Source organism: Portunus trituberculatus, chromosome 31 (genome assembly GCF_017591435.1).
Source record: "Portunus trituberculatus isolate SZX2019 chromosome 31, ASM1759143v1, whole genome shotgun sequence".
Taxonomy (NCBI): domain Eukaryota; kingdom Metazoa; phylum Arthropoda; class Malacostraca; order Decapoda; family Portunidae; genus Portunus; species Portunus trituberculatus.
The window spans coordinates 22,637,596-22,650,966 of record NC_059285.1 but is presented as its reverse complement, the minus strand read 5'-3'; the positions used below and the strand labels follow the sequence as shown (position 1 = coordinate 22,650,966).

General features: G+C 40.1%; 1 protein-coding gene across 12 annotated transcripts in view; it reads left to right on the top strand.

Moving 5' to 3' along the window:
• LOC123511333 (pentatricopeptide repeat-containing protein 1, mitochondrial-like) overlaps positions 1-13,371 on the top strand; it is a 358,287-nt gene that overhangs the window by 271,861 nt on the left and 73,055 nt on the right. For 7 of the 12 annotated variants that reach the window (XR_006676759.1, XR_006676758.1, XR_006676761.1 and 4 more), the window contains exon 7: positions 3,313-3,442. Coding sequence is in view for 8 of the 12 variants with exons in the window: in XM_045267131.1 (XP_045123066.1) it covers positions 3,313-3,442 (130 nt within the window). In the remaining 4 variants the exon portion in view is untranslated. The remainder of the gene's footprint in view (positions 1-3,312; positions 3,443-13,371) is intronic. The other 5 variants (XR_006676760.1, XM_045267133.1, XM_045267132.1 and 2 more) reach the window with 1 other exon arrangement.

The window sequence follows — 13,371 nt, the reverse complement described above, 5'->3', positions numbered from 1 at the left end:
CTTGAAGATTGGGTATTAATTAACTGAGTTCGAATTGGCGATAATTCGAACTGCGAACGGTTGAATCACGAGGATCCCCTGTAGTTATAATTGGCTTTGATGGACTATGCTGGTAATCGGCCTCAATTCAGTCTCACAGAGGAATTGCTGATTTGACACAAAGTCATACCTGTGACACCCTATGATCCCGCAAAAGCTTCTAGTACTAAAGACATCAGTTCACTTCTTCAGATAGGTGTACAGCATCCATGTCTCCCAACCGCAGAGCAAGACAGGGATCACCAGCGACTTGAAGATCCGAATCTTTGTTCGTCTGCACAGGTACCGACAACGCCAAATACTTGTGTTGAGCGAGTCCATAACGCCGTGGGCCAGGCCAATTCACCGTGCAACTTCCTGGCTCAGCCCACTGTCGTTACACTACACTACCAAGGTATGTGAAATTTTCCGAGATCTCAATGTTCTCGCCACACACATGGACAGACTGTACTGTTTTCATTCAGTAAGCCTCCAAACACCTGAACCTTGGTCTTGGACCAGGTAACCTGGAGTCCCAAGGGCTTTGCCTCCTTATGCAGTGCCTCTAGAGCCATTACCAGAACCTCCAGTGACTCAGCAAAGATTATTGCATCATTGGGAAAAACAAGATCTATAATAGCAGTATTGCCAACAGATGCTCTACAGCTCTGCCTAGTACCTATTCCATGCAAATGTTGAAGTGATGGAGCAGGCACACATTCCTGCATCATTCCTGTATTCACAGGGAAGAAGCTGGACATGCCCCCTCCACTCTTCACAGCACTCACAGTCCCAGAGTAGAGGCCAATTAATAGACCAATGATCATTGCAGGAATCTCATGGAGATGCAGAAGGTTACAGAGTGGCTCTCGATGCACTGAATCAAACGCCTTCTTGAGATCGTCAAAGGCTATAAGCATCCTTTGTTGAAACACGTCAGCGCTCCATCAGTATGGAAAGTGCTAGTATCTGGTCAGTTGCTGACTTACTGGGTGTGAACCCAGATTGTTCAGGTCTCTGGTGTTTCAGCAGGTGACTGCAAATAGGCAAGCACCTTGCCTGGTACGCTTAGCAGTGTTATACCGCAGTAGTTGTTGCAGTCCTGATGGTCTCCTTTCCCCTTCCAGATAGGGATGACCAACCTCTTTTTCCAGTCAGGGGAATGATACCTGAATGCCATACAGCAGTCAAAACAGCATGCAATCCATGGATCATGGCCTCACCTCCCACTTTGAGAAGCTTTGCACTGATGTTACAGATGCCAGCTGCCTTTCCACCCTTCAACTTTGCCACAGCCTCTTTGACATCATCAATGGAGGGTGCAGTTTCGTCAATGAGTGGATCAGCATCCAGCATCTATAACCATTTGGAGCTGTCCACTTGGAGGATCCACTGTGAACAGCTGCTCAACGAGCCATCTGCCCCTCTGCATCCAATATAAGGCAGCCAACTGCTGTTTGGATAGCGCTTGCCTGAGATGTAGACTTGGAGCTGAGTTTCTTCAGGGCTCGATAGGCAGGTTGGAGGTCATTAGCATTTAAATGACACTGCATCCTCAGTGAGACTCCTGACATACTTCTTGTCTCTCCTCAGGAGAGCTCTAGTCCTATGTGACAGAGACCTGTACTGCTTGTAGTTCCCAGCAACTCTGGCAGCCCAACCCTCCTCAATACTGTCTAGTGTCTCTACCAAGGCAAAGCATTCCTTGGCAACCTCAAGAGTCTCATATTTGAAGGTATCCCATAGCTCTACCGGGTCCTCAATGGTGTCAAGCACTCCAGACCGATTGGAGTGTCACTGCATACTCCTGGCCACATGTCAAGTCCTTCAGTTTCTCAAGATGAAACACAGTGTGGTCACGTCTTGGAGGCTTTCTGGACTTGACATGTAGCTTGAGTGTAGCAACAACAAGTCTGTGATCAGTTGCAAAGAACTCAGCACTCCAAAAAACCCTGCAGTTCTGGAGGATCCTCCAACGAGTACTAACAAGGATATGGTCTATCTCCTTCGCTACCCCTCTGGTATTGCTATACCAAGTCCAGTGGTGCAGTGCTGGTCTCTGATACCAAGAACCTGCAATTCTCAACCTTCTGGATCTTGCAAGATTCAGAAGGAAAGAGCAGTTGTCATTCCTGGTACCAGAGCCATTAGGACCAACACATAACTCTTAGCCAGCTCTCTCAGTGCCAGTGACAGCAAGTCCCTGGCACTGAGAGCAGTAAGTGAAGGATATTGGAGAATGCAGTTTTCACATAGAATGGTGGAAAAGTGGAATGCTTTGAATGATGAAGTTGTTGCAGCACATAATGTGCATAGCTTTAAGAAAAAATCAGATAAATGGAGAATGGAGATTTGAAGACAGGACACTACGAGCCGTGCTCAAACCCTGTACAATGCGACTAGGTAAATACGCGCAGAAAGAGAGAGAGAGAGAGAGAGAGAGAGGTGTTAATCCTTACTGCATGTGTCGCCTCCTTTCCTTCCCCTTGTGTCTTTAGAGGAAGAGAGCAGGTGAGGACAGGGTAGGAGATCAGTCACAAACCAATTAGGGCTTGTTTTACGGAAGAGGTCGGCAGACACGTGTCCATCCGTGTAGAGGAAATAAAAAAAAAAAATTGTCAATTAATTTTGGTCGATTCTCCCAAACTTTTTGTGATGAGGGTTTGGAAGAAGCCATCAGCAGCATTACGACAATCTGCCGTTTTATGACTGAACTGGACACTCTGACTTGTTAGTGTGTTGAAGTGAGATAATGATACTGTGAAGTAATTATTACTCATCTTGTCCAGCTTTATACTTCTGTCTTTTGTGATAGTGTTATTGTGAGAGTTATGTGATGTATAGTTTTGATGATGAAGAAAGTGAAAAAAAAACAGTACTTGAAAAGATCATAGCAGTCTTGTGATATAGACAGAGAAGCATGGCAGTGAGACATGGAGTGAGGGGAGGGTCTAGGAGTGGGAGATAACATGCGTAACGGAGGTGAAGCGAGGGTTCAAGGTCAAGCTGTCAGCCACAAATGTCTGCAATTAAACATTTGTTTCTAGTTGTCTTCTTTTCCTGAAATTTCTGATTGTGATTCTCATCAAATTCATGCATGTAAGGATATAATTATTTTTGAAAAATTGAGAGCTAAATGATGCATGACCCCTCTTCATGCCTGGCCATGTACTGAGTTACTGAGTGAGAGAGATACACCCCAAAGGTTGAAATTTATCAAACGAGAAAAATATTCATATAAAGGAGTAACACCAAGTTACTTTGTACCTATAATTTTTACTCTTCATCTGTCAGGCTGGCATTTCTTGGTGGCCCAAGTAATATTCTAATGCAGATGAAGAGAGACAAAATCACACCAGACCTCAAGACCTTCACCCAGATGTTGGAATCACTGCCTCCTGATACACAAGCTGAACAAGTGAGTGTAAGAAAAACTAATCCATTTGTGTTCTAGTTAAAGGATCTAGTATCTGTTATCTCATTTTTTTTATTTCCCTTAACATTATATCAGTTGTCCAGCCATGTAAATGTTTGAGTTCCAGTTCACATGAAACATCAGGAAGTTTCAAGACAATTAGTAGTTTCATAACACACCAGCAGATAGCAGTATGAAGATATGCATGCTATGGAGCTAAGCTATCTGCCAATTGATATCATTGTGTGGATTTCATTAGCTGTTCCATGAATTTCTTGTGACCTTGTGTAATGAACCTGTGAACAATATAGAGTAGAGAGCAGACACCAGATATTGCATCAAATTGTGCAGATCTGAAGTACAGACTTTTAACATTACTGAGCGTATGTGTGGTAAGAAAGTTTACTATACCATAACCACATTTTTTCACAATTTGTCTCCAGCCAATTAGTCTCTTTTGTTTTAAACACGCTGGCAATTTCTGGAAAAATACAATGATGGGGTGCAGAAGTTCATTTTCTATAAAGTAAGGAAGAACGAATTAAATTGCTACAATGCCAGATGTGCAGAAGCCAAGAAAGGCAAAAATGTAGCTTGGAGGAAACAAAAGATGTATCTGTTATTTGACTTATATACTTAACACAGACCAACAATATCCCATCTATACAATACATCGATCACAGAAAAGTACACATAGTAAATCAGATTGTTTATCTTGCCCGGTAGTGACAAAAGCTAGCGAGTACACATGTCATTGCCATCAACAATCTAAGCAACCATGGACTTCTCGACCCAACAGCAAAACACATCATCAGCAATCGAATGAACTAGACACACTATGCAAGTACATTACCTCTTCTTCTTAATAATTTACCACCAAACCAGACAACAGCACTCCCAAAAATCAGCTCTCAGCCAGCCACTGCTCTGCTACTGACTGTTCCACTCAAAGCTGCCAACCAACCCACATCAATTCCTTAATCTTGATCTTGATCAAGTTTCCTTTTTCTAACAGCACCCTTATTTACACATGTTTGTATGACATACTAACATATACATACATACACATATATGTACATATGTATAACAAAGAGTTTACTAAACAGAAATGTGGCCCATACTTATTATAACAAAATTCCTTTTTTTCTCCCCTTGTTACTGCTTCAATTAAAGTTACATTTGATGCCCGCTTTTGGTCAGGCAATTAACCACTTGTTTACGTGAAGAAATTAATTCTGCTGATATGATTTTTTTGTTTCGATAACATATCTCTTAAGCAGGTGATGTTAATTCTCAGATTTTTGTCCTCCTCCTTTTTAATTGATCTCAAGGCATCAGTGTATGAATTGTTATCTATGAAGCATTTTGTAGGCACCTCCTTTCCTATTCCAATGTCTTCATTGCTTTTCTTTTGTATAGTATGCACTTTCAGCTACATCAAGAAGTGCCAGTATTTCAGTTGCCAGCGTTGACTTCACTATTCTCTTTATTTTCTTAGATTTCCACATCACAGGTCATCTTTTGCCATTCTCATTCACCAAAAAGATGATAAATCCACCTTGAGAACCACAATTATTAAGATTTGCATCACTGTAACATTCTAGATTCACATTCCCAGTTAAGAATGAAAAAAACTTATTTGGTCTGTTTTCACTTTATTTTTATAACTTTGTCTCCATTACATCTCTTGCAGTACACCTTCCAAACCTTATACTTAATAAACGTCTATGTTCCTATCCAACTGAGGTGTCCCAGAACTTATCTATGCAGGTGTATTTCTTCATTTACTTGGATGTCTTTCATTTGACTCTTCCTTTGACTTATTACTTAATAAACGTCTATGTTCCTATCCAACTGAGGTGTTCCAGAACTTATCTATGCAGGTGTATTTCTTCATTTACTTGGATGTCTTTCATTTGACTCTTCCTTTGACTTATTTCCAGTTAATGAACATATTTTATATAGCTATCTTGATCTAAACTTACTCTATCATTTTCTTGTTTCGTATTAATTTCTACATACAGGCAACCCCCCTTAACGAACGGGTTATGTTCCTAAGAAAACGTTCGTTAAGCGAATTTTCGTTAAGCGAACCAATTATAACAAATTTGACCCCTGACTTGAACTTCCATTGAAAATAAACAAAGCGAGAGTGCATCATAGTACAGTGAAAGGTTTAATGAAAGTAAAATTATGAAGTTAAACATTTAGGCAGTTTAATTTAAGTCATTACAGTAAAAGTCCTGAAATCCGGAAGTCATGGGGTTTCAGGCATTCCGGATTCTAGGATTTTCCGGATTGTAAGATAGTAAGGCTGAAAGTAAGATTAAAATCTTGAGGGTACTATGTAAACCCCACTAAACTAACCCCAACTTGCTATATTTCTTTGTAGTACTGTCATAACATCTTACAGGGATTGCTACTACCACCAGTCCACTGTGTACTTCCTCACCACACCACACAAAATTTATGTAGGCTTTTTTTTTTTCTTGAAGATTTACCAGACTATGGGGGGAGTGGCATGGGCCTTTCCAGCCATTATGGCGGACCATATGTGATGATTGCTCTTTTCCTACTTGTCAACTTGTATTTGTGTAGGTGATTTCACTATTTTACTTAGGCTATTCCACCTTCCACATATACTGAGAAGTTTGAGTGATTGTACTGTACTGTACCCCACATAATATGTATAAAGTCCACAATACTTATGTCACACTTTATAAAATAATTTTAAGTATAATACAAAACACATTTCATAACATAAAACATTTATTGATGTCTGATAAAGGGAAACAAAAAGAAAGGAAGGCCTCCAACATCATACGCCAGCCAATCACGTCACTGGCGTCGAGCGTACACCAGCTGGACCACCCACGCAGATAACAGGACTCCGCAACACACACACACACACACACACACATTTATTTAGATCTAAAAAAGGCTTTTGATAAAGTGCCACATGAAAGATTACTATGGAAGTTAGAGGAGAAGGGTGGCTTAAAAGGAAGCACATTGAGATGGATGAAGAATTACTTAAGGGGGAGAGAAATAAGGACGATAGTTAAAGATATGAAGTCCAAGTGGAGAACAGTAGACAGCGGAGTGCCACAGGGGTCAGTATTGGCACCAATACTTTTTCTCGTATATATAAATGACATGCCAGAGGGAGTGAACAGCTTCATAAATCTGTTTGCGGACGATGCGAAACTGTGCAGAGTCATTAAACAAAAAGAGAATTGTGAAATACTACAGGAAGACTAAAACAAGATCTGGAAATGGAGCAAAAAATGGGAGATGGAATTCAATGTGGACAAAAGCCATGTCATGGAAATGGGAAAAAGTGAAAGACGATCAGTGGGAATCTATAAGATGGGAGATGGAGTAGAACTAGAAAAAGTAAAAAAGGAAAAGGACTTGGGAGTGACAATGGAAGAAAATAATCAACCGGTTAGCCATATTGTTATAATTTTCAGAGAGACGTATAATTTGCTAAGGAATATTGGAGTAGCATTTCACTATATGGACAAGGAAATGATGAAGAAATTGATAAGTACTAAAATAAGACCTAGATTGGAATATGCAGGAGTTGTGTGGACTCCCCTATAAAAAGAAACACATAAGAAAATTAGAGAGACTACAAAAATGGCTACAAGAATGGTTCCAGAATTTAAAGGGATGGCATATGAGGAGAGACTAAAGGCAATGGATCTACCAACCTTGGAGCAGAGAGAGAGAGAGGGATCTGATACAAGTTTATAAATTGATTAACGGAATGGATGAAGTGAATAATGAGAAACTGATCCTGAGAGAAGAATATGACTTTAGAAGCACAAGATCGCATAGTAAGAAACTAAGGAAGGGACGATGTCTGAGAGATGTTAAAAATTTAGTTTCCGCAAAGATGTGTTGAGACTTGGAACAGTTTGAGTGAGGAAGTGGTATCAGCAAAGAGTGTACATAGTTTTAAAGAAAAATTGGATAATTGTAGATATGGAGACGGGACCACACGAGTATAAAGCCCAGGCCCTGTAAAACTACAACTAGGTAAATACAACTAGGTAAATACACACACACACACACACACACACACACACACACACACAGGAGATGAGGGTGGAGTGCCCTTTACCAAAGAGTGATCATGCAGTTTTGGAGTTCAAGGTGATAGACGAAGAGAAATCTAGAAGAAATGAAGAATATAAAGTGGGAAGATGGAATTATGCCAAGACAGATTTTGGAAACCTAAAGAAATTCTTTCAAGAGACAAATTGGATGAAATTCAAGAGTGCTAAGGAGCAAATGAAAAGTGGAAGGAATTTATAAAATATACAAAGAAGGTGAGAAAAATTTGTACCAATAAGACAACATAGAGAAGTTGGAAAGCAGGACTGGTTTAACGATAGATGTGAAAAGGCTAGAACAAGAAAAGAGGATGCATGGAAGAGGTGGAGAAGGAAAAGACGGATTAAGCAGTGGGAAAGTTACAAAAGAGCAAGAAATGAATATGTGTTGATTAGAAGAGAAGAAAGAAAGAAACAAGAAAAGGATATAATTGATAAATGTAAAGACCAACCAAGGCTTTTTACAGACATGTGAACAACAACATCAAAAATAGAGAAAGTATTGAAAGTTTAGAAGTAAATGGAGTATACAGTGAAGATCCCAGGAAATGGCAGAGGCTATGAATGGATGCTTTGGAAGGTATTCACAAAGGAGACTGCTTTTGACAAACCACTGGTAATGGAACAGAAAGGGATTATGAAGGAGTTTCAAGTAACTGTGGAGGAGATCAAGAACATGATGGGGAGTTTAGAAGTGAGAAAAGCTGTGGGACCTGATGGGGTATCAGGATGGATTTTAAGAGAATGCAGGGAGCAATTGGCAGAAAAAGTTTGTGAAGTAATTGATGCCTCATTAAGGGAAGGCGTAGTGCCCCAAGACTGGAAAAGAGCTAACATTGTCCCAATCTATAAATCAGGTAACAAGAGAGACCCATTGAACTATAGACCAGTGTCACTTACAAGTGTGGTAGCTAAGATGTGTGAGAGGGTGGTGAAGACTAGATGGACAGACTTCTTGGAGAAAATGACATACTTTGTGAGTGTCAATTTGGTTTTAGGAAAGGGCGTTCATGCACGACAAACCTGATATGTTACTATTCGAGGGTGATAGATGTAATACAGGAAAGAGATGGTTGGGCTGATGGAATATATCTGGATTTAAAAAAGGCCTTTGATAAGGTACCACACCAGAGACTGATCTGGAAACTTGAAATGGTAGGAGGAGTGCATGGCAGTTTACTAAAATGGATGGAAGACTTTTGGTAGGAAGAGAAATGAGAACAATAATTAAGGACAGACCATCAGAATGGGGATTGGTGGAGAGTGGAGTTCCACAGGGATCAGTGTTGGCACCAGTAATGTTCGCAGTCTACATAAATGACATGGTGGATGGGGTGTCCAGTTATGTGAGCCTATTTGCAGACGATGCAAAATTGTTAAGAAAAGTGAGATGTGACAAAGATTGCGAACTACTCCAGGAAGACTTGGACAGAATATGGAAATGGAGCTGTACATGGCAAATGGAGTTCAACACGACAAAATGCAAGAAAATAGAGTTTGGCAAGAGTGAAAGAAGAATCAGGAGTATGTACAAGATAGGAAATGAAGACATAAAACCAGTCATGAAGAAAAAGACCTTGGGGTGACAATTACCAATGACCTATCGCCAGAGAGACATATAAACAAAATAATTGGAGAAGTATTGAACTTATTGAGGAACATAAGAGTGGCGTCAGATATCTAGATGAAGAAATGATGAAGAAAATAATTACTGCAATGATAAGACCGAGGCTTGAATATGCAACAATACAGTGGGCTCGAACTTAAAGAAACACATAAGGAAACTAGAGAAAGTACAGAGGGCTGCAACAAAATGGTGCCTGACTTAAGAGATTTGACTTATGAAGACAGACTGAAAAGAATGCAACTTCCAACCCTGGAAAACAGAAGAGAAAGGGGAGACCTGATAGCAATATACAGAGTGATGATTGGCATGGAAAAATGGATAGGGAAGATCTGTGTATGTGGAATGGAAGAATGTCGAGAGGGCATGGGAAAAAACTAAAATGGCCACTTATAGGAGAGATGTGAAAAATATAGCTTCCTCATAGAAGGGTGGAAGCATGGAATAGTTTAGACGTGGAAGTGGTCAAGCAAGGAATATTCATGATTTTAAGAAAAGCTGGACATTAATAGATATGGAGACGGGACAACACGAGCATAGCTCTTTTCCGTATGTTACAATTAGGTAAATACAATTAGGTAAACACACACACACAAGAGTCACACAGAAAACTTTGGGCCTTGCTGAAATTATAGATCAACAGATCATAGAAGAGAAGATTGCTGAGAAAGTGGTGAAGGTTATTAAATCAAATGAGACATTGGTGAGGGAAACTGTAGACAAAAAGAGATGTGTGGTGATATTTGGTGTGGAGGAGGATAAGACACCGAGTAAAATGGAGAGAGAGAAAACATAAAAAGGTGATAAATAATATCATTAATGTGGTGCAGGAGGAGGAAAAGACCTAGTACAAGAAATAGAGGACTTCCATAGAATTGGAAAGTTCACAAGAGAAGGTATGAGGCCAATAAGAATCAAACTTAAGTCACAAAAGGATGTAGATGAATTGGTGGAGAAGTCATGGAGGCTAGCCCAGCAGGAAACAACAAGGAAGATTTGGTTGAGAAGAGATCTCGGTGAAAAGGAAAGAGAAATGTTAAATGAGTTGAGAAAGGAGGCTTTGAAAAAAATGAAGAGAGGACAGAAGAGGAGAAGAAAGAGTTTTTCTGGAGAATCTTGGATATGAGACTGAGGAAGTGGTTCATAACCCAGAAAAGTACAGCAAGAAAGGACTAAAGAAACTTACGTATGAGCAGAATGTAATGTATTCCAACATAAATGGAGTGATATCGGGATTTTAGAACTCAACGATTACTTGAGGGACAAGAACCCAGATATTGTGGGTCTTACTGAAACAAAACTGAGAGAGGAGAAGACCTGATGATGGTTGGAGAAGGAAATATAATGTTTGGAAAAGAAATAGAGTAGGTAAGATGGGAGGAGGAGTGATGTTGCTGGTTAAAAAGATATAAAGGTGGATCAAGTGAAAGAAGGTATGGGAAAGGCAGAAGTGCTAAAGATCAGAGCAGAAACTAATGAAGGAAAAAGAGGCACTACATAGTGGTGTACGTACCACCTAAGACAAATGCATGGTCAGTACAGGAATATGAAGAAATGATAAGTGATACAGGAACATGTCTGGAAGAAATGTTGGGTGGCTGTGAACGAACTATAATGATGGGAGATTTTAATTGTAAAGAGGTGTGTTGGGAGGACTGGTCAATGGAAGGATCAGAGACAACATGGGAAATACACTATTGACACTGGCAATGGAAAATGTGTTAACTCAGTGGGTCAAAGAAGATACTAGGTTTGGAGGAGAGGGAGCATCGTCAAGACTGGACTTGGTCTTTAGTACAGAGCCAATGGTCATTGAGGAGATGAGGGTGGAGTGCCCTTTAGCAAAGAGTGATCATGCAGTTTTGGAGTTCAAGGTGATAGATGAAGAGAAATCTAGAAGAAATGAAGAATATAAAGTGGGAAGATGGAATTATGCCAAGACAGATTTTGGAAACCTAAAGAAATTCTTTCAAGAGACAAATTGGATGAAATTCAAGAGTGCTAAGGGGAGCAAATGAAAAGTGGAAGGAATTTATAAAAATATACAAAGAAGGTGAGAAAAAATTTGTACCAATAAGACAACATAGAGAAGTTGGAAAGCAGGACTGGTTTAACGATAGATGTGAAAAGGCTAGAACAAGAAAAGAGGATGCATGGAAGAGGTGGAGAAGGAAAAGACGGATTAAGCAGTGGGAAAGTTACAAAAGAGCAAGAAATGAATCAAAAATAGAGAAAGTATTGAAAGTTTAGAAGTAAATGGAGTATGCAGTGAAGATCCCAGGGAAATGGCAGAGGCTATGAATGGATGCTTTCGGAAGGTATTCACAAAGGAGACTGCTTTTGACAAACCACTGGTAATGGAACAGAAAGGGATTATGAAGGAGTTTCAAGTAACTGTGGAGGAGATCAAGAATATGATGGGGAGTTTAGAAGTGAGAAAAGCTGTGGGACCTGATGGGGTATCTGGATGGATTTTAAGAGATTGCAGGGAGCAACTGGCAGAAAAAGTTTGTGAAGTAATTGATGCCTCATTAAGGGAAGGTGTAGTGCCCCAAGACTGGAAAAGAGCTAACATTGTCCCAATCTATAAATCAGGTAACAAGAGAGACCCATTGAACTATAGACCAGTGTCACTTACAAGTGTGGTAGCTAAGATGTGTGAGAGGGTGGTGAAGAATAGATGGACAGACTTCTTGGAGAAAAATGACATACTTTGTGAGTGTCAATTTGGTTTTAGAAAAGGGCGTTCATGCACGACAAACCTGATATGTTACTATTCGAGGGTGATAGATGTAATACAGGAAAGAGATGGTTGGGCTGATGGAATATATCTGGATTTAAAAAAGGCCTTTGATAAGGTACCACACCGGAGACTGATCTGGAAACTTGAAATGGTAGGAGGAGTGCATGGCAGTTTACTAAAATGGATGGAAGACTTTTGGTAGGAAGAGAAATGAGAACAATAATTAAGGACAGACCATCAGAATGGGGCTTGGTGGAGAGTGGAGTTCCACAGGGATCAGTGTTGGCACCAGTAATGTTTCGGTCTACATAAATGACATGGTGGATGGGGTGTCCAGTTATGTGAGCCTATTTGCAGACGATGCAAAATTGTTAAGAAAAGTGAGATGTGACAAAGATTGCGAACTACTCCAGGAAGACTTGGACAGAATATGGAAATGGAGCTGTACATGGCAAATGGAGTTCAACACGACAAAATGCAAGAAAATAGAGTTTGGCAAGAGTGAAAGAAGAATCAGGAGTATGTACAAGATAGGAAATGAAGACATAAAACCAGTCATGAAGAAAAGACCTTGGGGTGACAATTACCAATGACCTATCGCCAGAGAGACATATAAACAAAATAATTGGAGAAGTATTGAACTTATTGAGGAACATAAGAGTGGCGTCAGATATTTAGATGAAGAAATGATGAAAATAATTACTGCAATGATAAGACCAAGGCTTGAATATGCAACAATACAGTGGGCTCGAACTTAAAGAAACACATAAGGAAACTAGAGAAAGTACAGAGGGCTGCAACAAAAATGGTGCCTGACTTAAGAGATTTGACTTATGAAGACAGACTGAAAAGAATGCAACTTCCGACCCTGGAAAACAGAAGAGAAAGGGGAGACCTGATAGCAATATACAGAGTGATGATTGGCATGGAAAAATGGATAGGGAAGATCTGTGTATGTGGAATGAAAGAATGTCGAGAGGGCATGGGAAAAACTAAAATGGCCACTTATAGGAGAGATGTGAAAAATATAGCTTCCTCATAGAAGGGTGGAAGCATGGAATAGTTTAGACGTGGAAGTGGTCAACACAAGGAATATTCATGATTTTAAGAAAAGCTGGACATTAGTAGATATGGAGACGGGACAACGAGCATAGCTCTTTTCCGTATGTTACAATTAGGTAAATACAATTAGGTAAATACACACACACACTCAGTGGTTAGAGCGCTGGCACACAGAGGAGGGTTCGATGTGGAGATATTTGGGTGTCTCCTGAGTAGTGTTCACCTAGCAGTGAGTAATGGATGTAAATCGAGGAGTTGTGACCTTGTTTTGTGGTGTGTGCCTGGTCTCAGGATAAAGATTGGAAATAATGAGCTCTGAGCTGTTCTGAGGGAATCTGGCTGTCTCTTCAGAGACTGCAGCAGATCAAACAGTGAATTACACACAGAC